The sequence below is a fragment of the Balearica regulorum genome, chromosome 4 (genome assembly GCF_011004875.1).
Source record: "Balearica regulorum gibbericeps isolate bBalReg1 chromosome 4, bBalReg1.pri, whole genome shotgun sequence".
Classification (NCBI taxonomy): Eukaryota; Metazoa; Chordata; class Aves; order Gruiformes; family Gruidae; genus Balearica; species Balearica regulorum.
This window is the reverse complement of record NC_046187.1, coordinates 26276457-26303588: the sequence shown is the minus strand read 5'-3', so window position 1 is coordinate 26303588 and position 27132 is coordinate 26276457. Positions and strand designations below refer to the sequence as shown.

Below are 27132 nucleotides of genomic sequence, written 5' to 3'. Positions count from 1 at the left end.
TATACACAATGTCTTCCCCTCCACCACAATCCTTTATTTTTGTTGTTCAGGTGCCACTGTATGTTTTCCTGACCATGTCTAACACTACGGCTTCAGCAGCCTGTAAATCTTGGTTTTAAGCTTTAATTTAATTTGAGTTACTCCAGGTCTTAAACAAAACAACTCTCAGGGCTGGACAACAACTGGACTGAAATGAATACAATGCTGCTCCCAAAAACAAACAAACAAAAAAATCACTTGGATTTAACTCAGCTCTAAGACCAGGCCTTCATAATTTGTGGTATCAGTCAAATGTGAACTGTCACAAGTCTTAAATGTGACAGCCTGACAGATTAATTTGTATGCAAAAAAAATCCTCAAAAGTACTCTCTCTAATGCTAAGCTGCCATAAGCACTTACAAGAGATTAATAACTTCATGCAGTGCTTACATTTAAAAATAAAAAGTTTTATTTATAGGGCAATCACATTTTCACAGTGATGAGACAGGATTCACTGGTGTGGAAAGGAGAGCACATACTAGATAGTTTGACAGATAGAAAGAGGTAAGAAGTATACTCCTCTGGGTTTTTTCCTCCTCTTTCCTATCTTGTTTCCCTCCTTGCCTAAATATCACCCAGGAATTTTTCTGTCACTTATTTTCCCACCTATTCCTTCTGACCACTTGAATGTTCCTCCCCAACCCTTGCTGCAAAATCATCCTTGCCTCAGCTGCAAACAGAAATGCAAGTGTCAGACACCACCTGTATTCATAGATTACCATCTGCATATGCCATTCAGTGGTTCGTTTTGGATGGTGAATGCATCTGGTAATTGATATTTTTATCTTTATTTTCAATCAGTAAACCAAAAAATTCCACCTCAGCAAACCCCCAAATGAGCACTTCTACCTCCTCAAGCAATGGTGACACTATTTCAACAGCCTATTTGATACACTTTGCAGTGACAGAAAAAGAAAAAAGATCTCTCATGAAATAAGAACTATTGCTTTGGAAAGTTTACAATTTAACTGCCTTAGTAGGACAGCAGCCAACTGGTCTATGAGATCGCTGCTTGCTGCAGTCCAGATTTAATCCAACTCTGCAAGCACCTAAAGTAGAAGGGACTCCACGACAGCAGATAGTACAACAGGCCAGATGGAGTAGTTTGTACAGACCAGCCTCACGCCAACTCTGCTGGCTGACAGTTTCTTCAGAAAGAGAGTCTCCTCCAGCATGCAAGAAGAGAGGTAGAAACAGTTTCCTAGATTCAGAAAAAGGGACAGAACCCATCTACTACGAGAAGTGACCTGACAGAGCCCAGAGACACTTTCAACCCAGGATATTACATAGCTTCTTTGACTTTGGGTTAATGTGAACATAAGATAGACATTTGTACTTATGCTCCATTATACCTTGGAGAGGTGATGGCAAAAAAAAAAAAAAATCCATTTGCTAAACACAGAAAAGTCAAAAGTGCATTTCCTAATTCCTAAAACTGATTACGAAAATCAGCAGAAAATGACATCAGAAGGAACAAATAGTATGTCTAAATGATAGCCTTTATTTCCTAAGAACTACATGCTAAGTACATTACATGGGAACTCACGTAGAATGTAAAGTGTTTGCTTTATCAGGGTGTTTTCTTTAACACTGCTTGGCAACTTACTGCACTCCATGTCAGTAGAACACCATTTTTAATGTGTCATGATATCGTTTTTGCTGAGACAAGCAAAAATGTCTCTCTCACACAGATAACAGTTTTTGGTTTAGTGAAATAAGAAAACCACAGAAAGATAAAAAGATACACAAATATACTTCAACATATTCATACAGCAAGTGTTGAGAAAAGCAAGGAAAATACAGACTGTTGTACCTGGGTAAACTGTGAGTCAGCATTCTCTCCACTGAGACCAATGACCAAAAATAACCTCTAGCTCTGGCTGTACAGATTCATATAGAAAATAACTCATTTTGATCAGAGTTTGTTATTACAAACCTGAACATCACAGGAAGAAAAAAAAAAAAAAACCCAAGTTAAGCACATTTCTGACACTATTTTTACAACCTGCCTTTCTGGACTCCCATACTCTTCTCAGAAACAATTTTTCCTTACCTAACTTTCCCTTTCTTGTTCAACTATTTCCTTTCCCCCGCTTCCCAAGTTCCTTAGCTGGTGCATTTGAGTGGAGGGTTTTGAATAGGTATGATTTTGCCCAAAGGTTGAAACACTTAATGCTCAACCCTGAAGGATCAGCTAATTTGAAGCAGAAGTGGAGCAACCTATGCAGAACGAGGAAAGTGGTAAAACATGAGACATAAAGAGAGGAACAGAAACTCAGTATAATTTCATAAAATGACAAACATCACCAGTTTTTAAGGTCTGATTGCCATTCATCATCACCCTTGCATGACAGAGAGAAAGATATGCTAAAGCTTACAATTACTTTAGTCATTTCTGTAGTACAGTGCTCAAAAAAACCCCAAACCCATCTGAAAGCATCAGAGGCAGCATTTGGGGACCACTGACCCTTCCTCACTGAGGAGCTCTGAGCTCACAAGACAGAGATACGAAAAAGGAGCTATCATTTCCATTTCCATTTCTTCTCTGTCTGCGCATTTGCAGTCTTGCAGGGATTCTCATCAGCCATCAACTGAACATGGCAGCATGCACCTGAGGACTAATGAGAATGAAAAAGATGAGCTGCAGTCCAAAGGATGATGTTTAAAAGGAAAAAAGAAAAAAGAAAAAGGAAAAAAGAAAAAAAAAAGGGGGGGGGGAAGGAAAATAAGGACTGTCATGAAATACAACCAGAAATAAATGGAGGGGCTTGCTTATAAAATGGGTACCCATGTTATAAGCATTCGCAGTATAAGACTTGCTACAAGGTATTTGCAAATGAAAACAACAAATCAAATGCCAGCAACATCTGGAGACCAAATATACTGTATCTAAATGAGAAGTCAATGGAACTTTTCCAATATAAATTAACATGCCATATAGCAAAAAAGGAATGCAGCGCCCAGCATAAATGCAAAGTGCCTGCAGCCTCTTCATAGTGTACTTCCCTCAGGTTATAGTGAAAAGGGACTCGCAAACACTGTGCAAGTTTTTCTCACTGGTATCCCAAAAGTGGTGTCAGACATATTCTCTGATAAACTAGTTACTAGACATATTCACCTGCAAAACTACTCTGTGTACAACCATCACATGAATTAACATGAAACACTGACTTTCTTAAGTTTAAGGAATCATTTATTTGATCAAGTCACTGATGCAACTTTCTTAGTAAACTAACTCTACTCCAGTAGATTTTAATTGGACCAGTGAGTGAAGATCACTTCTATTGTCAGTATTTATTGATCTACAAGAACTCAAAACAAGGCTTACAGCTATCAGACACACCCATAGAAAAAGGCTGGGCAAGTTCAAGCATCAGGATGCGAGCTTCACTAATAATCTAAAATTTGGAACACACAAATCCATGAACACACTACATACACCTCAGCCTAGGTTACGTATACCCAAAAAAATGTGTAACGTGACCAAAGGTTTCAGAGGCTGTAGTTAAAATGGAATACAAAGACAGTACAAAGTTTGCGCCTGTACTGCACAGGAAACGATTTCAGCTCTTCCTGTCTTATGAAACATACTGACTTTATCATAAGACAACTCTGACACCAGTTTTGAACACTGTTCCAAGCATGAGGCCTTCTATCACCTATTCAGACTGCATGACCACTCTGATGACCCCTTATATCTCACCTGATTAGTTAATTTATCAGAAGTTTTTGCCCAACAGAAGGAATTCAATCAAAGTCCACAAGGGCATTCCAGCACTGCGCAACAGACAGAACACAACAAAACAAAAGCTTTCTTTGTACTTTTTTTTTCCAAATGCTCTTGTGGGTGTCTGCAAGTTAGAGGACTATAATCTCTACACACTTGGACAGACTCCTTACCAAGGCCAATATTTTAAATAAACCTTTGTATTCAAGAACATCTGGGTCCTCTGAATGAGATGACATGTGAATACCAAAAACATACAATGACAGGCAGATTAGAAACCCTTTCACTACAGCAGGGAAGCAACATGTCACATTTGTCTTGAAAAGAAAACAATGACCTCTTCAAACCTTCCTGCTAGACATGGAAGACCATATTCAACAATCAGCCTCTGACAGTTTTGACTGTAACCACAGTGGGAACATAGAATAAAATCATAGAATCATTAAGGTTGGAAAAGACCTGTAGGATCATCAAGTCCATCATCAACCCAACACCACCATGCCTACTAAACCATGTCCTGACTGAAGTGCTACATCTACATGTTTTTTGAACACCTCCAAGGATGGTGACTACACCATCTCTCTGGGGAGCCTGTTCCAATGCTTGACCACTTTCGGTGAAGAAATTTTTCCTAATATCCAATCTAAACCTCCACTGACACAACTTGAGGCCATTTCCTCTCATCCTATTGCTAGTTACTTGGGAGAAGAGACCAACACCGACCTCACTACAACCTCCTTTCAGGTAGCCATAGAGAGCAATAAGGTCTCCCCTCAGCCTCCTCTTCTCCAAACTAAACAATTCCAGTTTCCTCAGCCATTCCTCCTAAGACTTGTTCTCCAGACCCATCCACTCTTCCAGAGATGCAAAACTTTTGATACCTTTCACAGAGATTTACTTGGGCAGGACTGGATTCCAAGTGCTTGCAATGCTTAAAACAAAGCAAACATTCAGATTGCAAGCTGATAACAATTGAGACTGAAGCCAAATAAGATTTCTTCCAGCACAGTTTCTCCCTCAAAATAACTTCTCTGTAGTCTTCAAACATCAAAAAAACATTTGTGAAAGCAAAAAGATCAGTTGTCAACAATGACTGCAAAACTAAATTTAATTCAGATTTGGGAAGGTCTAAAATGTTGCAAAAACCAGCTGCACTACTGAGAGCAGTTCATAAAGAAACACCACAGCATTCCCCTCAGAACTACAGGCCAAGACTACAAAACAGCTAACAGACTTGTACAATGTGCATTCCCCTATCCCATGAATGTTGAAAGCTGCAACTCCTCAATTTTGAGACCTTTTCTGGCATCAGGAATGCCAAGAACAATTTAAAGTATAACAGACAGACTGAAAAGACTCATGCAGAATTACTGTCATTTTCCATAGCTGAACTGCCATCTGATGAACAGCAAGCACTTCAGCATAATTTAAACGCACACAAAGATCCCTCTATTTTCTCTCTTCTCCCCAACTCCCAAAGATGATGATGAAAAAGGATTTTCTAAATTATTTGCATTCTCGCATTTCACCATCTAAGTACAGACCAACCATGTTTGGGAAGCCTATAGCCTGCACATTTGTTGCTTACTCGCATCAGAAGCCCACAAAGATTGGAATGTACATTTGCCATTGCTCATTTTCCACAGTTCTATTAAACCTCAGTCCAGAGCTCTCTCATAGCGGGAGTTATGTGAAGCAGCTCTGGAGTCTACACTGGTTCAGGAAGCAAGAGCTGCTCAGCCTCGCCGGCATCTCCCCCCCACCGCTCCATGGGCTGATCCAGAGATCAGAAAAAGGGTACTAGAAACATGGTTTTCAACAAGCTATCACACTTCCCTCTACACAGAAAAATGCAGTTTTGAACAGCTTTAGACACCGCATAAAACAGGCTTTGCATCTTCTCAACTGGCAGGTATTGTCATTGGATTCATAAGCAGGTAAGAAACATAATGCTTGACTTCCAGGAAGAGCAGTTGTTAAGAATTCATGTTGCAAGACAATGATTTTTGAGAAAGGCCACTGGCACAAACTCTTTCTCCTCAACAATTCGTCTTTCAGGCATGATTCTACATCTACTAAATAGTACTTAAATGGGCATCGGGCAACAAAAAATCTAAAAAGCGTTGCCTAGGCGTTGTAGCTTCAATGAATCAAGGGCAAAGGGAGAGGAAATACATAGTAGAGGACTGTGTGGGGGCTGGTGTACAGCAGAAAAACCAGTCTACCACATACTAGTTGCAAAACTATGAGAACCTGGACAGTTAGGACAGTTCTTTCACATCGGATGGGTAGTTACAGTTTTGCAATATGACTGGCCAAACAGACATTGAGAAGATAAAGATTGGGATACCCACAGACGGACACATCACAGCCTGAAAGCATAGTTTGTTTCACTTTTGTCTTTCATTTTCTTCCACTAATCTTTAGGTACTCCTATGTCAGGGAAAACACTGCAAAAAATGCTACATTTTTGAAAAGACACTTACACAAACAAATTTATTTTTTTTCCACAGAAAAAGCCTGAGCAGAACTTCCACATTTTTGGGGCTTCTGTTCGGCTTAACTTCAGTGCTAGTTAATGCTGAACCATTAGCAGATGTGATTTTTCTCTCCTTGGCCTTCCCAGATGACCACAGAAAACAACACATCCTCAGTTCTGAAAAGCAGATGTTAAGTCTGATTTCTGCCCTAATGTTCTTAGGATTTCTGAAGTTTTGTATATATAGCAAAGATTACTCACAGTTAGAGCATAATGAATATTTCATTAACAGAGTTTTTTTGCAAATGTTTCTGAATGCAATAGCAAAAAAGATAACCTATCTACGCTGCAATAGTCGTAACGAACCTTTCAAAGAGTGGTATAAAAGTGTTTGCCTTTGAGAACATCTTGATGAATAAAAGAACGCTGACATTTCTGGCCAATTCAAAGAGGAAAATATTAAATCCCTTTAAGCTTTCTCCTCCTAAAAAGAGTTGCATTTGAAGATATGTCAACTATATTCAGTGAGAGCAAGTTCACTTTGCAGAATAGTAAAGTGATGTTGGAAAGGAAACAGAGGGAATAGTTAAAAAATAAAAAAAAAAGAAAAAGAAAAGCTTAGTAGTACCTCACTTCCAGTAGTCTTTGACCTCTTTGCAGGAATCTCTTTATCCTACAGGGAAAGAGTGAAGTACAGAAGTCTGTAAAGAACATTAGAGAGTAATACTGTATTCACATAAATACAGACAACAGCAGTTTTCAATGCAACTGAAACATCCCCTTGTGAGCACAAAGGCCTAAACTACAAATTTTAAAAGTACTCAGTCCTGTTTCATTGTGAAATTATAACCTTCCAGGTGTTAACCAAGGAAGGTAAAAACGTACAAAGACACATCTACTTTCTCCTAGCTACTAAAAAACGCAATGAGTGATTTAGGCCTTTCCTCAACTGATTAAAAACAGTGTCATCCTTCTGTTCAGTGGAAAAAGATAAAAACCAAACCAAACAAACAAAACTAACGTGGAAAATAAGGCTGGAGTTACCCATCATAAAATAAAGTCCATAAAGCTCAGACCAGGGAAGGGAAGGAATCTAATATACAACTCCTTACATTGTCCTCTTGCAAAGAAGGCAAAATTAACAGAGACCTTCCCAATGACTCCCCTTCTCTCTCCTCTGTCAGGTCCCTATGTCCTGTGGAATGTTCTTCCTTGCTCACGCACCAAAATGACAGCGTCTCCACACTGATCAGACATTGTTATACCATAACTTAATCTACAAAATTCACAGACTATAATCCGCCCCCTCCAAACCTTAAACTCTACGCAGGGACACCAAGGCCCCCAGGGAACATGTGATGAAAATACCCATTGCTTTTCCAGCAATAGCACCCACTGAACAAAACATCTTGGTAATGACTCTCTGAAACAGACTTACCTCTCCCATTGACTAGCACACTTAGGGTCTGATCAAAATGTTTGATGCATATTTTTAATCTCTCATTTTAAATAATTAGATTGGTTCATTAGTTCAGAAGTCTCAATCTGAACATGTTACAACTGCTGACCTTTCTCACCATTCATATCATCCATAGAGACCTAGCAAGAAATCAAGAAAATGGCCCAAACACTCCCAACCTGTTTGTGTAACAAGCATACCATAATAAGCAAACCTAAGTCTAAACCAAAGAGTGGCAGTTCCCACCAGTGACACATAAAACAGGCGTTTCATTATTGCTATAATGAAACTCCAGGGAGTGTGGCTAACAAGACGTGAAAGTGCTCAGCTGCACCTCACGCCTTGTAATTCTCCAAAGGTGCGATTACTACTTCTCTCTTGGGCATTATTGTTGCCTTCTAATTACAATGCTCCTTTTGGGAATTAAAGAAATACACCCTAAGTTACATAAATATGTGCTGTACACCTCCTACTGCAAGGAAATGTATGCTTTGAATTGCAGATGTAGAAAAATACCACTTTAAAAAGGGAATAGTAGAAAATTAATTGGAGAGCATGTAAACACAAACTTTAAACATAGAGGAGAACAAGATACACTGAGAGTTCCCCCCACCCTCAATCACTTGGAGACTTAAAGAGACACCTAGGCTTGCCTACACAGTAATTGCGTTTCACTGCAAGTTATTGAACTCAGCAGAGAAAATCTGGCAAGGGTTATCGTGCCTGTATTACATAGGGAATCAACCTGGGTTAAAACGGTCCTTGCTGGTGCTATACATTTGTCCATTAATTGCTTTAAAAAACCCCACACACTTTTAAAAATGCATTTTTATCTAAATACCAACAAAACTCTTATCATTTTGAAACTAATTGTGTTTCAAGGCATAAATACATACCTCTTTAGATCCAGCAAACAGTGGAATGTCATGAAATGGGGAAATATATTTACCATCTGCATTCTCTGAAAAACAAACGAAATAAGTAGCATTACAAATCTAAAGATACGCCATAAGATGTTGGTATTGCTAATTATTATGCATTGCAGAAATGTATGATATGCCACAATTATGCATTAAACTTTTTCTGAAGTTTAATTCTAAGGACTAAAAAAAGAACCTACACGCAGGACAAGGAATTTGATTGTATGACAAGGACTCATTAGACGCAAAATTATTGCTTTAGTATTCAATACCACACTTCTCTTCTGACTACCTGGCAATACAAGCTACGCAAAGATGAGAAGATCCTTTCATTCTCTTTCCTTCTCCTTCCTGGCAATACACAACCATTAATGGAGAAAAAAATACCAAGGGAACCTCATTTCCATGAGTGATCAGTGAATTCATCTGGGTTTCTAGCAATGCTGCCCTTGTGACTTCACTTTATTTCTAGTAAACTGAGTTTCATGACCACAAAAAGAAAATCCCCCAATAGCAGGCCAAAGTCTGACCAAGAGAGTACGTGAGGGACTGGATAATTACTCAGGCCCTAGAAATGAAACACCACACCTCAAAAACATCAGAAATTGACAGTAACTTGATGGAGGCCCAATCTGCACCTCAGCCTTGCTCCTACTGTAGAAAGGGACAAAATTCACTGGAGTGGGTGCTTCAGCTTTTCAAACTACTCAGAAACTTTTCAACATACTAAAAGCCCAAGTACTGCATCAAAACAGAAACATCAACAACAATATAAGGTGCTAACACGAATCTCAAGGAGTTTCTCCTCTGCTAGCGCCCCTATTCACAGTAAAGGGAAAAGCAGACAAAGGACTTCCAGTTTGCTTTGGACTGTACTTTGACTACTTCAGCAAAGAGGAGTACATGGCAGTTGTTTTTGCAACTCCTGGAAGCTTCCCAGATGCTCCTCCCAAATGAAACAAAGTTTACTGGTAGGCTGCTTATTCCCACCAACTAAAGTGACTTTCTCTAGATGAGCTCCTGAGCTGGCAGCCCCCTGGGGAACTGAGCACAAGGGAGCCCTGGCAGGGTACTGCTGACAGGGTACATGACGCCTCCGCTTCTCTCACACCAGCAGACGTCAGAATTAACCGCTTGTAAGTCAATGGACCAAAAATGTACAAAACCACTGCCAGAGAAACGGCATACAAACAGACAACGTTGTTACTAAAATGCGTAATACTGAGACTGCACACCCCCAGCCCTCACCGGGTTTTGAGAAGCCTCCTGGAGTGCTGCCCATGCCCTCCTAGTGCCACTCCGTGCTGCCGGCCCCTCGGCGCTGCAGCCCCACGTTTTGGATGCCATCCTCCCCTCACCGTGACGTTTCTGGAGGGAGGGCTAGGCTGGTCACAGGGGACAGGCTATGCTCCCACTGGGCTGTCAAACGGCAGAGGTGAGGTGAGGCTCCCACGGCCAAGGCTGTGCTTGGGGTCCCAGAGCACCCCGTGGCCTTCGCACCCCGGCTGCCACAACACTGCCCCACAGCATGTCTTCACCCTCCAGGGGCTTTTGCAGGGCTGGGGAAGGGCATGGCTGTGCCGCGCACACCAGCCCCCAGGACTGAGCAGGCCCAGCATCCCCTCCAAAAGCGGATCTGCCAGGAAATCCCCTCGCTCTCCACAGAAAACTGCCCCCCCCCCCTTGGAGTGGGGAGCAGGGGGGAGACTCAGGGGCAAAATCTCAGCCAGCCCGAGAGGCCTCAGCGGGAGCGGGGAGCCACCGCCACCTCTCCTCACCGTCCACCCTCCCAAGGCGGGGTAGTAGAGGTTTACCGAGCCCGGAGACTGCTACTTACTAAAGTAGAGGCGGTAATCGGGAGAGTTGGGCCGCCCCCGCTGTTCCGTGCCGTAGCGGGCCATGGCGCCGAGGCAGCGGCGAGGCGGCCACCCCCACCCCTGCGCCGCCAGCAGCCGCACCAGCCCCGGCGGCGCGCGCATGATGGCGGCGGCCGCCTTCCCTCCCCTTCCTGCAGCAGCCGGGCCTGCGCCGCTCAACTCCGCGCCGCGCCGGCCCCCTGCCCCGCCTGCCCCCGCCGGGAAACCTTGCACGGCGGTGAAGGATGCTGCCGGTAGCCGAGGGCTGGTCCCTATCCCTTCCTGCCTCACCGGCCAAGAGGGAGAGCCGGCCGCGCTGCCGCCTGAGGGAGGGCACGACCGTTAGCCCCCAGAGGCCCAAAAATGGCGGCGTCGCTTGGCGCGGGCCCTGTGCGGGAAGAAGGTTTTTCCTGAGGGGATGGCTACTGCTGGGCCCGGACACTGCTCCGTTTTCCCTGCGGGCCCCGGGAGGTGGCTGCTCAGGCCAGGGTTGGCACCTCAGGGGAAGAAGGAAGCCGCAGGGTGCCCACACAGGCCTAGCCTCAAGGAATGGCTCTGCCGAGGTGAAAATATTCCAAAAAAACCCACTTGAGGTGTCAGGTGTCCCCCAGCAGGAACCAGGTGTGCCTAGATAGGCGGTACCCCAGCTGTACTCACACTGAGGGGCTTTCAGGCCACCAGCACTGCCAAACGTGGAGACATCAAATTAGGGGTGATGGCAGCGGAGTTTTCATCCTTACCTTAGGCCCATGTCAGTGTGAGGACCTGCTGCTCCCTAGGGATGGAAATGTTCATTTCTTGGCACATGCAGTTTTATGTCACCCAAGCCAGTCTGTGTCTACACCGCTTATAGGTGGGCTCTTTGCATGGGTTCCCAAAGCTAGATGCATTTTTATATTGAACCCTACTGATACTCAAATTAGATTCTCATCTGTATTCAGGTTGTGCTGGTTTTAAAGTTTATTACCCCTACATATGATCTGATTCCTTTGAATTCTCTTTTCATTGATCCTTGAGGAGGATGTAAAATGATTTCATCCATCAATACAGGTGGTAGTTCTTGGAGTAGTGCTTTTTTTTCATGGATCTTTCAAAAATTCCTGAAAAGAGGCAAATAGCACTATTTACATTTTATTGATGGAGAAACTGAGGCAGAACAGCTTTTGTTGCTGTCATCACTCTTAAATCCCAAGGCAATCATCTTGTGTATTCATCTCTAAAGGTGGTCAATATTAGAATTTCAACTCTTATTTGAATCACTCTGAAAGATTTCTGCAAGGTAAATCCATGTTACTCTTACTATTTTATACGGTATTTTAAATATTATTGGGAATGATTTATTTGCAGCAGAAAGGCTAATCTCTTCCATCAGATTTAAACAGTATAGTATAGAATCATAGAATCATAGAATCATCGAATGGTTTGGGTTGGAAGGGACCTTAAAGATCATCTAGTTCCAACCCCCCTGCCATGGGCAGGGACACCCTCCACTAGACCACGTTGCCCAAAGCCCCATCCAGCCTGGCCTTGAACACTTCCAGGGATGCAGCATCCACAATTTCTCAGGGCAACCTGTTCAGTGCCTCACCACTCTCACAGTAAAGAATTTCTTCCTAACATCTAATCTAAATCGACCCTCCTTCAGCTTAAACCCATTATCCCTTGTCTTCTGTCAGTACACTCCCTGACAAACAGTCCCTCACCATCTTTCCTGTAGGCCCCTTCAGGTACTGGGAAGCTGCAGTTAGATCTCCCCGGAGCCTTGTTTTCTCCAGGCTGAACAATCCCAACTCTCAGCCTGTCCTCATAGGAGAGGTGCTCCATCCCTCTGATCAGCTTCGTGGCCCTCCTCTGGACTCCCTCCAACAGCTCCATGTCTCTCCTGTACTGGGGCCCCCAGAGCTGGATGCAGTACTCCAGGTGGGGTCTCACAAGAGCAGAGTAGAGGGGCAGGATCACCTCCCTCGACCTGCTGGTCATGCCTCTCTTGATGCAGCCCAGGACACGGGCTCTATATATAACATTCCTCTATTTGTCCCCTTAACTGTTTGGTAGATTGGGCTTCAAAAGCGTCAGGATTGTCTGTTCGGTGTGTGCAGTGAGGACCCAGCATTATTTTACACCAGTGCAGGAGATTTTCCTGATGGCCTCAGTCACTGTTCCCCCGTGTACTCCTCTGATGTGTTAGTTGCTACTCTGCATCTTTGAGGGAGCTGTATTCTAGTGTGTGGATTTTCTATGACAATAAATTCCCTGGGGGGAAAAAAAAAGCTATGTTCTCCTCTGATTTGTGCCACTGCTTGCTATATTTGAAACAACAGACTTATCTCCAGGAGAAGGGAGAGGCTCTTTTGCAGGCCTGTTACCCACCTCCGCAGAAGCTGCAAAACTGGTGTTTCACCGGAGGAATTGGCATCTGTCTTCACTGAGTTCACCAAACACGAGGTTTTCAGGGACAACCTCCTCAACTGGACATGTGGGGGGGTGAAATTCTTCATGTATGGTCTCTGAAGTTCTTCGTTTTTTAAGTTTGTCAGCGGGGCAAATAATCTGTTTTTCATGTGGAATAATAATAATAATAATAAAGTAGATAATTTTTTTCTATTATAAAAAAAATCTGTCCTTTGAGTTGGCCTGCTGCTGAAACAGGCAAGGTGAAAAACAAACATGTGCCGTAGCCTTCCACTTCTGCTTAGTTCTGGGGAATCTGGATTTCATTTATGGAGGGTCAGAGCCTTTGAAAATCACTTACTGAGCACGCATGCCATATTTTTACGCTTGCAAAGTTGGCAGTTGAGTGTAAGGTTATTCTAGAAGGAGTCCAATATATATTTATTTCCCTACACAAGCTAGGAAGTGAAATTCAGTGCTCTGGCCAGGAGTCCCTGTAAGATGCACAAAGTATGAGCGCAGAGTTCTCCATTGCCTTGTGTTGTGACCATGGCCTTATCTAAAGCTTTCTCATCTATAATGGGAAATCAGCTGTGAAACACTTGGAATTTATGAAATATAAACGAGTTTCTGTGCAGGCACTTTTTAGATGCATAAATAGATGTCGTCGTGTTACTTAGCAAGAGTAGATGATGCAGCAGAAAAGCACACAGAAACCTTGTTAATGCTGCCAGGGCAAAGAACATGATGGTTTAGTACTCTGAGGTATCCAAAATTCTCTTAATACTGTAGAAATAATAAAAATAATAAAACTCTAAACAGATTCGACTATTTCTGAGTATCATGCATTATATTACACAGAACATGGCAGCAGTATGCACAGTACTCCTCAAGTCAGTTTTGGGTAAGGCCAGGTTCCAGGTTAGAATGAATTTACCTAACATTCTTGAATCTTTGAAGCAAATGAATGTTTTGGTTTCAGTATGTACATTAAGCAAATTCTCCAGAATTACCAAGGCTTTTACTACTGAGGTACTATTTCACCTCTTTTTATTCCCAAACGTTTTACATCCAGCTCCTTCCAGTATCATTCCAGTCGGGCCAGCAAAAGACATGCACGGGACTGATCCCATTTATTGACCTTGGAACAGCTCCCACTGAAAGACAATGAAAATATTGCTATTTATTTCAATGGAATTAAGGTCCTTAAGACTTAAGTAGGACTTACATGGTACTTAGGTTTTATGCTTGCCCTCTGCACAGGGGTGAATCTCATTCCAGCAGAATGCCACTGGAGTATAGCAAAAACTGCAGCAGTATAATCACTTAAGCCTGAAGGACATCCTCACTTTAAAAGTTTGTACTCCACAGTGTACATTTACATTTATTTTATATTTATTTGTGCACACACACACACATATAAAATGAATGTTTTGCACATATATATAAAATGAATGTTTTTCCCATGAAAATGCTGTGCAAATTAAATGCAGAAAACATCTATATTATAGTTTTAAAAAAATGCAAACAAACCAGTTTCCCTTCCTCCTGAATGAAAATAATTTTCATCTTTTCAGCTAATAAGTCATTGAAGAATTTCATTAGTACCACTATGTGCTATTTCAGTGTGTTTGCTCTTCACTGGTGATCACATCATTATCGTTAACTTTTGCTGTAATAATACAACTTGAATCTCCATGGCTTGTACGACCCTTCGTCTGAAGGAATCCATTCCTGCCAGCTTTCTATTTTGCTGCTACCGGTGTGCAAACAACCAGCAGCCACGGACAGCCGTCCCAACATCCAGCCGCCTCGGTGGAACAGGTGACTGCCCGCACTTGCTTGCCAGCGCTCGCTCCTTCAGCCAGCACCATCTCACCAACGTGCTGATGGATCAGCTCATGTCAGTGCTCCCTAGTTCAGGTCAAGGCAAGCAAGGCTAGCTGGGGTGGTTTAGAGATGCTTTTCAACTGCAGCAAGGTAAGGAGCGTGAACCACTCCGTCTGCAGATCTTGGTGCTGACAGTCTACAGCAGGAGGAGGGTGATGAGTCCTCGGAGTCAGTAACCTCTTCCATTGGCAGAGCTGGGTTTGGGACAGGATGTCTACGCACAGCCTACTCACACAGCAAAAGACTACGTCACCTAATTAAAAGGAATAAATTGTGTGTTTCAGTGACTAGAATTAGGTTCATTAGGTTACCTTACTTTCCATCTGAATGTGAATACAGACAGAGGCTCCTATCCCAAAGAAACTAAGTACCTTGGGTCAGATTGTAAATTGCTTAGTAGTTTCATAACCTTTTCCTTTTACGGCTGGGTAGAAACAAGGGGATTTGATGAGGAGGTTGCATCACAGGGCCAGCTTCTTAAAGAAAAAGTTGGAAATGAGGTTACACTACTACGTTGCATCCCCGCTTGTTTTTTGTAGTAGCAGTGAACTCATGTCAGTAACTCTTGCTTTAAAAAGACTGATCCTCTGTATTTATGCAAAATTCAGTTTTAGTCAGTCACTACTGTGTGTAGGAAGATGCTAAGTTTACACCCTGTTTTTTTTTTTATGAACAAATTGTTTCTCTGAGCTCTTAGTTTTGTTTTTAACCATGCTTTTCATTAGGCTCCCCGTATTGTTTGTTAGGATTCACTCGCCAGATTCACTGATTCACTTCTCTGGACATCTGCCTAGAAAGTTATTTACCTATCAAGAGGCAAGGACACCGTGGCTGAGTCAAGCTTTGTAGCATATTCCCATTTCTTCCCTCCTGGGCATCTGTACTGAGTTCATTTTAAGTCCCATGAACCAAGGATTTTCAGCCTACTGTAACTCCCACAAAAACTTGTTTGCAAGTATGAACTAAAACTTAGGGTTTTTTTAAGGCTCTTATATTTGTTAGTCCAAAGCAACTTCCCTATCACAAAACAGAAATCACCAGATAGTCTTCTGTCCTGTTCACTCTTTCATTTGTTCTTTCACATACATGCACAGACACAAAAAGAGAGAAAAGGTTCCAGTTCAGCTATAAAAATACTGTCTGGAAACATAAAGTTTTAGTGCGAAGCTGCAAATCTATAATCAAAATAGGGACCTAGAAGGAAAATCTCACCTATTGCTCATGAGAAGTCTTTTTTAGGCTCCATTCCCCTCTTGATTTGTGAATTGCCAGACATAAGGTTCTCAAAGAATCCCACAGAAAATATTTCATCTTTGGCAATTTCTACACACACACACACCCCCCCATTTTACATGGAAACGTAACAATAATGAAGATTCATTTTCCTGTCCTTTTATCTGTGCCTCGCTCACTGGCTTGTCTTTCCTCATTAGCTTTGATATTACAGTGCCATCTACTTGATCAACAGAGTCAGGTTATTTTCCTTAGAAAATACCTGTGTGGCTGTAACCCCAAAGATATCAAAGGGCTGCTCAGTTCTTTAGCAAGTTCCCCTCTCCTCCACACCTCCTAGCCCTCTCAAAGCAGCGCTGCCCTTAGATGTGCGCTTTTGGGAGCTGGCGGGGCTCTGAGCCTGTTTCACAGACTGACACAAAGCCTCGGCTGGACACTGACAGATCCACTGACAGTGTGAGGACAATTCAAGCCCTGCCGACCCTTCCCTCAGCATCCCCTCTCCTCTCTGGCAGGTATTTCGTTGGACAGCCGGCTCCCTCTCTGTAGGCAGAAAACGCGTCAGCCTTCTGGATGTATAAACTGGGGCAGAGGTTTTGCTCGGAGTAAGAAAGCATCGCAGCAGTCGGAGGAGATGGATTGCATAGCCTGATAGGTTGAGCCATCCCTTCTCCAGAATACCCACAGCCTAGCCTGAGCCTCGACAGGCATATGCTTTACTAATTTCTCCTACAAATATTTAGACAAGAAACACTGTAGACAGGGCTAAAAGAAATTATCGCTGTGCACCTACTTCTAAAGACCTGTTTCTCTACAGGAGTCACCAGTCTGGCAAGATCAACAGTAGGAGTGAAGGTGACACTGCCACACTAAATAACTTTTCACCTACGAGACAGGCTTTTTTCTCTTTTTGTACTATTGAAAGGTGTTTGAAGTCTTTTTTTCTATGTATATTTCAAAGTGAAATTCATTCATTGTGATTTCATTCATTGTGAAAAATCAATGTGTAGACTCCAGTTTTACCTTTCCTTAAGCCTTCCCTTTTTATTGCTTTTATCCTCACCCGTCACTCTGTTCTTGTCTTACCAGTATAGCTGCAAACAGGTAGTGTGTGTGTACTAAAAACTTTCCAGTGCTCCAAGTCCTTGGTGGGCCTTACGTGTGATTGTGCTCATCAAAGCCTCAACTTTTGGTCCCTCAGAAGACATCTTTGCTATGACTTGCACATACAGGCAGAGTGACAAGAGATGCGGGTTTGCTTTTATACACACCTAGGCTTCCTTGTATGGAGCTGTAGAGATGTCTGCGCTCTTTGTTGTCATACTCCGCCTGTGAGGAGGGTAGGACAGGTTTCTGCAGTGGCACCATCGTACCTTTCTGCTTCTCCACTGCCTGTCGAGGGTAATCTCTTTACGTGGGCAAAATTTGCGCTGGCTGGTGAAGTGACTCTGCAGCTGCGTATTGAGATGCTGCGTATTGAGATACTCTTTTCACTTGGCGGCTGTGGTGGCCATTGCAGCGAACAAACTTGAAAATGGCAGTCCGGTGTCATCACCACAGGACTCCAGCAGTGGTCTGTACCTCCACTCAAAGGGAACAGGCATGGTAGTCAAACCCACACCAGCATTTTTCATATACACTCTGGGATACTAAGTTATAAAGAAATCTTCTGTAACAGCTGGGAGGTATTACAAGAAAACAAATAACTGTTTGCTTACTTAATGGCCATCAGGCTTGGTGGCACTCCCAGTTCATTTATAGCTCAGGATCGAGATAAAGGTTCGCATTGACCGTACAACAATAAGCTCTTATATGCATCTAATACAGTTGCTTGGGAACACAATGCCAATATTTTCCATGTTGACACCAGCACCTGTTCTGTCTCTTAAGCAGGGTGGCTTCCGTGTAAATAATTCCTGTGTGAGTGCTCACATCAACTGGATTCCAGTTTGCTTAGGAGAATTAAATGAGCACAACATACAGCGGTTAAAGAGGTTTTCATGTTAATTGTAAAAAGAGCATTTTGTCTGCGTAGATGCCAAATATTCCCTCTTGTCTTACAGATTAGTGGCTTTGATACTGCTTGACCATCAGTTGTTACTGGGGCCAGAAGGGAGCAGGAGCAACTTGGAAGTTGAGAGAAGGTTGCTCATACTATTGTGAGTGGCAGCTGAAGTCGAGTACTTCACGTACAGTTCTGGCAGTGCTTTCTGTGGCATTTTGTTACAGTCCAGGTAAAGTACGGTAAACAGGAAGGACACTTTATAGGGGTTTCTCACTCAAATACACATCTGATTGTTTTTACATATTCCTCCTACTGACTGCACTGGCACAGCAGCGTGTAGTCTGTGAAGCACTAGTGTAAAACAATCATCAGATTTAACACGAAGATGGATTAACCAGGATCGCCCAGAGGGGATGGGGAAGCTACCAGTCCTGACTATATCCCCCTCACTTGGAGTATTACAGAAGACATGCTATTTTCAGCCTTTTCCCTGCTGAGTGGCACAGAGGAGATATTTTGAGGTTGCATAAAGTACTCATCTGTATTTCCAAACTGCGATGTAAGCTAGCTCTGGGCTCCTGGCTGCCTCGGAAATAGCGCTGCCAGCTGAAGCCAGGTAAACCATTGCGAGCACAAAGGCAGCAGCAAACCACAGCCGGCTTTCCCTGCAACTGTTCCCTTGCTGAATGAACGCATACCTTTTCACACCCTGTGACTGAGTTAAGGAGGAAGAGGAAGACAACTTTTGCATGTGGCTAGATTGCTGTCGTAATAAACACCTGAGCAAACTTTACTATATCCTATCTTGGCCGTAACTCTGCATATGTGGCAGAGAGCCTGCAAAGCCAAGAATTTTATAAAGTTTGCTCTTCCACCTCCACCCAGCCAAAATATATTCCCTAATACTGCCCCGATCAATCTTAATTTAAATAAATATAATGAGATCTCATATAAATGATGGGACCTGTGTCTTCTGAAAAGCACGACACTGTAAAATCCTGGTCAGGGGAAATACCTTCTCTGGGCAATGTTGGCTTAAGCAACCATCAGCCCTACCCCCAGCTGTTCCCATGTGCCCCTGCCTCATCCCCTGCCTCATGCTGCCACAACTGGGCCAGCGTAGCTGGGCGATGAACTAAACAGGAGCACAGATCCAGATGGAAAATGGCCCAGGGGAAAGGGGAGGACGGAGTTTTCAGCCAGATCAGTTCCTCCATCTCGTCTCAAATGCGGATGTTTACGCCCTGCAGCAATAGTGGGAACAAAATTATCCAGGGGAGAGGGGCAGTGAGGGTGGTGACTGTTTAAACCAGTTTTACCACCCTCGCTGAATGCCAAGCCATCGCTTCAAAAAATACCCCTCAGGAAGTTCCCAGTGTAAGGAAATGGGGTGGTTGATTTCCCTCAACTCCCACCTTAATGTGTTTACGTGTTGCTGGGACTTTGGTGCTTGTCACAAGGGTGTCACCGGTTTGTCCTCACTGTCACAACTGCTCTGCTTTTTCAAGGAACTTTTGTGGTCTAACTTGCAAAACAAAGAGTTTCTTAGGGATTATCAAAGAGGAGGAGAGACATAACACATGAGTTGCCTACGTAATACATGACTTCTTTGTGCGAGCACAGTCTTCCCAGTATCCCCCTCGCCACTTTATTCCTCTGCCAGGCTGTGTTTGTGCAGCGCTGGCATGGGGCTGCAATTTGACGTAGTAAATTGCTTAACAGTTTCTTAACCTTTTCCTTTCTTGGCTGGGTAGAAACAAGGGGCTTTGATCAGGAGGTTACATCACAGGACCAACTTCTTAAAGAAAAAGTTAGAAATGAGGTTACACTACTACGTCACATCCCCGCTTGTTGTTTTGGACTATGCAGTCCTTGGGGAACACAGTGTGGCAATGCTAAAGCAATACGCTCTGCCAGCGTATGTCAGAGGGACGTTAGTTGTGTCCCCCGGCAGATGCCATGGCAATGAGCGTGCGTGAGACTGACACCGATTAGGCTGCGCGGCGGGGCTCCCACCAGGCATTTCCTTGGGCAGCCGGGGCCGCAGGGGTGGCCGTGACAGCAGCCGCAGTGATTGTTGCTGATGGATGTTGGGGCTCTTCCCAGGATAAGTCCGGTCCAAGCTTAGATGCCAGCAGCTCCTGCTGTTTTAACATGAGCTTGATTAGACCGGCGCTACGGAGGATCACTAGGCGGTGCCTGCGTGCCAGAGGCTATTGCTGACAGGCAGGATAATAAGATCTCTTCCAGGGGCCAATTTGGAGATATTATAAGCTGTGTTTTGCTGTCCGCTTCCTCGGCCATTGGAGCACGGTGATTTGTTACGACAGCCTCTGAGGGTCCTTGGCAGGCTTTTGTGTCACCTCTGTGCGAAGTGTAAAGCAGGACACAGCCTAGTTTGAGACACATAGCAGCTCCATGCTGCTTCCCACCCCCTGGAGGGGTTTTCATCTCCCTCCCAGCTCTTTTCGTCCTTGTCCTGGGGGATGCAGCTCCCTTCAAACCTGTAGATCAGGAGTTTCCAGCGCAAAGGCTACACCTCTCGGTGGGGTGGGGAGCCTGACAGATGCAATGCGATACATTAGGAGCTGGGGTCCTGACCAGGCTGCCGGTTGGGCACTAATCCCGGGGAAGGAGAAGGAGAAAGGGTCAAGGGGGTGGCTGGCCTTCCCTTCCCGTTTGTCTTGCTCTCTGCCTCCTGCTGCCCCGGCAGTACGGAGAGGAAGGCGTCCGATGAAAGCGTGGCCATGCCCTGCTGCACTCGGGCATCTCCCCGCTAGCCCACGGCAGGGGCAGCCCAGGCAAGGCTGGGAGGATGCGACTCTGCTTCGGGGTGCCGGCATCCAGTGCCCTGCGGCGGGTGAGGAGCCTACCCTGAACCCTGAAGCAGGGAGAGGGGCCGTGAATGGCTGCGGTTTAGGGCTGGCTCTGAAACCGCCCAGCCAGGCGTGCTTGCACATAAGGCAGGTGAATGCAAACACTGCCTGGGGCGTCAGCTTCCCGGGGGTGGAGCCGCTCCAGCACAGGTGGCAGGGCTGAGCCCGGGCCCCTGGGGAGCCCTGCTCAAAAACCAAGTCCAAAGCAACCAGCCTTCACCTGGACAGCGAGTTCACCTCCCTAAAAATTAAGCTGTTGCATCCCACACAGCCACCGCCACCACAAGGCAAGGCTGGCCATGGCGAGCACGGACTGTCCAGGCAAGGAAGGCGTGGGAGGCAGGAGGAGGAATTTGGCCCTGCTGAGGAACAAGCTGTACATGGGGGAGAGGAGGAGGACGGAGCCTGTGGTGGAGAGCACCGGCGGGGACCACGGCACCTTGAGGAGGAGTCACTCTGACAGGACAGAGTACAGCCAGAAATTACAAGGTACCGGGAAGGCTCGCCTGGCGCTGCGCTGCTAGGGATACTCTGGGCTGGGGTGGTATCTCGATGCCCTCCAGGCTGCAGCCTCGAGGTAAAGAAGCTGAATGGCAGCTCACAGCTGGAGTGAGCAATTGTCCCCCTCTCACCTTTGCCCCCCACTTCCAGGGTGTACAAGGTACTTGCAGGCTTTATATTGGATTAGAAGTTGCCCGTCCTTACAGTGAAAAATACAAAGTCAGTAGAAATTCCTATGACATGTATTTACAGCCTGAAGAGAAAGAAATGGTTGTGTGTCAAGGCCTGATCTGGATCAAATTTTGGTGAGCTAGATGTGCCTGGATCTGATAATGATCACGGATCCCAGACCTGATGTGCTGACGATGTGCTATGATTGTATGCCTTTATGTTCCTTATTTTTCACACTAGTGCTTGGATGTGAAGCAGCTTACTCCAAGGTGAGGAAACTGGTTTTGTTGGCACAAAGTTTTTGAGTTCTTCATTCTTGGTAAGAAAACCCAACAGACCTGTTGATGACATAAACAGTCTGTTGTGTATCACCAGGTCAGGACTCTCCGATCACCCTAGAATGGTGAATGCTTTGCAAAAAGATACAAATGGTAATAATTTGCACTTGCTTCCCATATGAATTGGAAGAAAAGCTCTGTGTTTAGTTGCCCGTCCCTGCTATAGTCCCCTGTTAATATGTTTTCTAACAGACAGTCTGCAGAACTGTGGTTAGTATTAGCATGGAGAAGGATGTGTAAGACAGGAGCAAACCCTGCAGTAGGGAACCCCCTGTGAGTGGGGCTGGGAAGCCAAGAGTCAGAAGCCGCAGGACCCCCATCTCTGCTAGTGGCAGGCAATCGAGGCAAGCACGGGGACCAAGCTGTCTTTACACCGCAATGCCTACGCCAGCGTGGCAGCACTTTCGCGCAAGGTGAGGTGTGGGTGAGACATCTCTTGAGAGCCCTTCCAGTCCTCTGTGTGCTTTATGTGGTTCCCTGAGTAGCAACTAGGCTGTTGCCCACCCCGCCAACCCATTTCTAGCAGCTCTGAAGTATATGCTCAAAGTGCAGCTCCCCACATAAAAGCCTATAAACAAACAAAAAACCAAAAACAAGTGAGCAAGCAGTCAGGCATAAAAACTCCTTAGAATTCCGTTTCTGCCCTTGGATTTCTCTTAAGTTGCTGCTTTGTACAGAATCTGAAATGTTTTCTATGAAGAGTGAGAAAGGCAGCCTACTACCCAGATCTCCAGGGTAATCAAGGTGGTTTGCTCTGTAAGTCTACAAACATGAGCACAATAGCATTGTCAAAGGTGCAAACCTCTGCAAGTGTTTTTCACTTTAAAATTAAGGATTCATTAAAACCACAAGAAGGCATTTTTGTTGTTAATTATTATACTAGACACATCTATTCAATACCTTATCTGGTGTGAATGGCCATGCAACACCTCCTGGCTTTACTCTTTTTAAAAAGGAAACAAGATGCAAAGTAACCATTATATTCTCAAAGAGCTTAGCAAGCAGTAGTGCATCTATTTCAACTCATCCTGTGAGATAACCTAATGCCTGCAGCCTGCATTTTAGCTAGGGGAAAAGAAGGCAATTGCTATCAAATGTTAGGTTCGTGATACAACCATGCCGTCATCCAGAACTCAGGTTGTAGCTGCATTCTTGGATGAGTCCAGAAATACCCTTGATCAAGCCATGTATCTTTTTTTCTTCCATACTTCTCCATCAACTGGACAGAAGCATCACTTTTCTAAAGAGGGAAGAATGGGGTTAAGGAAGATGCATTCACTAGCATTTGTGGTGGATGCAGAAATAATATCAAGGGTCATTATAAGAGCTAAGACACATCTCCTGGGATATTTCTATGCAGTGCTCTGCTCTACATTCACTAGAAAATCCTGCGCATACCGCACATACATCCTTTCAGGAGGAATGAACTTGCTACTATCCTTAAGCAGTGGCACAACATGGTTAGTCAGCAGTTCTGTTTTCAACTATGTTATCCGTAGCTGTTTAGCTGGTAGGAGTTGGTCTGTTTTCTACCGTGAAAATCCATCAGTAGCAGCCGTAAAAGTAATTATATTAATATCTGTGTATTGCATTACTGTCAGGATCAGTCTTTGAATTAACCTAAAGCTATTGTTCTGTGAGTACCTATGTATATGTACCTATGTATTTTGATGTAGTTATTGGCACATAAATGTTTGCAAGATCAGGGCAGATTAAGATACAATGTATCATGGGGATAGATGCAATCAACCAGAAAGGGCAGACCATGGAAAGGAAATTAAAACATAGTCCACTGTCTGTTAGGTTTTGGACAGATTGTTGGGCTTTGTTAATAATCATATACCAAACTTGTACTTGGTGTGAAAAATGAGCTATAGAAAGTGGTGGGTTTCAAGAAGGAATCAGAGATCACATTTGCAGTGTTCAGCAAGACAATACATGCTTTGAAAATACTCCTCATCTTACAGATCTATTAAATATGAGCTCCCTTATAACTTTAGGTGTGAATGGGTCAACTGCACTGTTAAATGATTTGCACACGCTTCAATTTGAAATACATCAGTGACATACCTGTAACAGATACAGTGATTCAAATCACACAGCTACCACAAAATATTGCTCATGTCTGAACCCCAAATTTCACGTTTTGTCTGTGTCTGATGTAGTTACGAGAAATAACCACCACCAGAGATGATGCAGAAACCTGTGAAATTATACAAATTCCTGGAAAGTTGCTATCCCTTGGCATCCAAAAGCCCAGTCAGAGGCAACTCATCCCCCTCTGCTCCATGACGAGCGGGGTACCTTCCTCCATCCCCTCCTCCTCCCTGCCTGCAGAGCACACCGCTTCTGCCTGCATGGGCTGCCCGTGCACACAGCTTCTCAGCACCTCCCGCCAGGAGCAAAGATCCTCCGCGCCTCTCCCCAGTTCCTTATTTGCTTTGCACTGTACTTACTCATTAACTTTCTATGGGCTACAATGCTGGTAATATCCTATTTCACCGCAAAATGTATTGATCTTTGGAGCGGCTGGTTTGCTGAAGTACAGTAAGGAGTAAAAGTCCAGATTTATTTCCTGAAGTGCAGGAGATGGCTTGATGAAAATACCCCCCCTGCGCCCTGTGATGAGAAATCACATTCTAACAAATACTTTTATTTTCTCCCATGCAAATTTAAGCTCACAGGATCTAATTCTGTTAACTTGCACTGCAATAAAGCTGGAGTAGTTCCTTGAACTTATTGCAGTGGCAGCCAGGCTGGGAAGCGAGCTCATCTTTTCAGAGCAGAATCCATTTTGTGCTGCTGTGTTTGCACAGTGCTTAGCACGATCAAGTCCTGCCGTGTGGCTTAGGACTCTTAGGAGTTACTGCAGCATAACTAGTCACAGCAACCAGGGTAAACGAGTGAAGACTGGGACCCAAGGAGGTTTACGGATCCTTCTCTGAGCATATTAGCAAACATTTTATTAACTGGAAGACTTGGTGTTGAGGGTCACACAGCTCACAGTTCATACAGCTAATCTGTGCCAAATCTTGCGGCGTACGTGTCCCGGGGGAAGTGGTTCAGATGCGCCCCTTCCTCGGTTCTTACTTTATTAACATATTAGCTCAATGCCACAGGAGTGGTATATTTATACTGGTATATGACATGCTGGAAAGGTTTATTTGTAAGTATTGGCGCTAACAATAAGGGCATTCTTCTGTCACCTGATGATAAGCTTTCTTCCCTTCCACTGTGGTCACATGGGATCTCTCTGTAGTCCTGTCAGCACACATATAATTAAAGCAGTCTGCTGTCAAGGAATTGAAGAAAGAACTTGTGTGTTGAATGTAAATATTTTCTGTACCTTATGGAACAGAAAAATGATCAAAGATTGAATGACCTAATTGCAAGGAAGTCTCTGATGCAGATTTTATGAGCAAACCTGTTGCCCGGGAAGACTGGTGCAAGGTCATTCTGGTCCTGCGGTGTTCTCCTCCTGTGTTCAGAAAAGGGGCTTTTTGCCTGTGTGACTCGCAGCTCTTGTGCAACAGACCTGCTCCTGAACAATGCTGCTGTTATGTGCAGCTGTGAGTAAAAGAAAAAAAAAGGCGTTTTCCATAACCCTCGCCCAATCCTTTTGTAGTTCAATGCCCAACTTGGAGTTCAGTGGATCTAATTCGCACCATGTTTGCACCATATTGTTGCACTGTAATAACTCTGGTGCAAAAGTATAATGACACCCCTGTGAAGCGGTCCTTCTCAAGGGGAGGGGGATTGGGAGTAAAACTCCTTATGTGTTAGCTCATGTGACGCGCTTCTCCTGCACGCAGCAGGACACTCCATCCTTTCCCATTGCTGGTCCCAGGCTCCCTCACTTCCAAGGATCCCAGTGGAAGCAGGGGTGGAAGGGACAGGGCTGCGGCCGCGGTGCGAGGGGAGTTGCGAGCAGAGAGAGGACAGCTGCCGCAGCAGCAGCCTCTGAACTTGGCTGCCTGTGTTTCATTCCCAAATCCAGCTGATAAAAGCCAGTGTACATTCCCATGTGTAATAGCTAGGTTATCTGAGGGTACAGGCTATCTGAGGACTTGCTTTCACAGAGGAGTAATTTTATCCAGGGTGGTGTGAGACTCAGGTTTCACATGTGAAAACACAGTAATGCTGTAATTTGTTTGTTATACCTTGATAACTTATGCCTTCACTGCTCCCTTGTGCCAGGCAAAATCCTCGTATCTGCACAGTGTAAGCGCAGAACTTGCGTTCCTTTGGTGTCCTCCGAATGCTGCCTCAGTAATGAAAAGGCCTGTTACTCACTCCGTGCACCGACATCATTGTACTTGTTGCTATATCCTGTGCCGGTACCTTCCCTTCCAGACGGAAAGCATTGGATGGGGAGAAACCGGGTCTCATTCCCCAAGGGCAAACGTAATATCCTGAGCATCTTGCCTGGAAGGATGGATAGGGCAGACCTCTTGGAGCTGCTCACTCTCTAGGTGGGAAAGCCAGGGAAATTTGCACGCATAGATCTTGCAAACCTGCTATGGCTGCTCCTCCAGTCGCTTGCTGTGGATCCCCCAATACTTCCCTTGTGCAGAGAAGAGAGCTGCTGCATTTGCACATTGCAAGCTCTATTCCTCCATGCTCTCATTGCATTGCTGCATGTCTCCATCTGCGGGACATTTTTAGACTTCACACTTGCAAGAAACTGTTTGTATAGGACGTGTGGTTGCTTTGTCCATGTCATCACATACCTTTTGTTTCGTGCAACTAGAGCCATGTACTTCAAGACATAGCTGGAAAACCAAAGTCATCACCTTCCTCTCCAAAGCAAAGTCCTCCAGAAAGGTGCCTCCTGCAGATAACTGGCATCACAAAGAACAATCGCAAACATTACCTTCTACTTTATATTTTTATGCCTACTAAAAGTACCAATTCCTTTTTTGTAAACTGGTCTTAAGACACAACTGTCTAATAAACCATTCAACACACAGTTCTTTCTTTTTTCCTAAACCTGGCAACTCCAAGGATGAGCGAGCCATATCCTTTACTGTAACAGTTAATCCTCAGCAATGTCTCCTTCTGCTAATCCTCCCTCTCCCACCGATCTGGGGCTGGTACATGTTACCAGGTAGAAACGAGTATGCTTATATTTCAGATATGCATTTGCTGTTTGTGCGTTCATTAAACTTTCACTTACTCCACAAGGATTTCAGCAAGCTACTACTGTTCTCAAAGTGGTCAAAAGCAATCTGCTGAACATGAAATCAC

At 44.3% G+C, this 27132-nt stretch overlaps 2 protein-coding genes across 2 annotated transcripts in view; one reads left to right on the top strand and one right to left on the bottom strand.

Moving 5' to 3' along the window:
* The window catches only part of PPA2 (inorganic pyrophosphatase 2), a 41247-nt gene extending 30429 nt beyond the window's left edge, over positions 1-10818 (bottom strand). The window contains exons 1-3 of the mRNA XM_075751511.1: positions 10462-10818; positions 8601-8665; positions 6874-6918 (exon numbers count right to left, since the gene is read on the bottom strand). Coding sequence (XP_075607626.1) covers positions 6874-6918; positions 8601-8665; positions 10462-10603 — 252 coding nt within the window. The 5' untranslated portion in view covers positions 10604-10818. The remainder of the gene's footprint in view (positions 1-6873; positions 6919-8600; positions 8666-10461) is intronic.
* Positions 10819-21020: 10202 nt separating this feature from the next.
* Positions 21021-27132, top strand: part of ARHGEF38 (Rho guanine nucleotide exchange factor 38) — a 36539-nt gene continuing 30427 nt past the window's right edge. Inside the window, exon 1 of the mRNA XM_010309302.2 lies at positions 21021-21364. Within this exon, the coding sequence (XP_010307604.1) occupies positions 21175-21364 (190 nt within the window). The 5' untranslated portion in view covers positions 21021-21174. The remainder of the gene's footprint in view (positions 21365-27132) is intronic.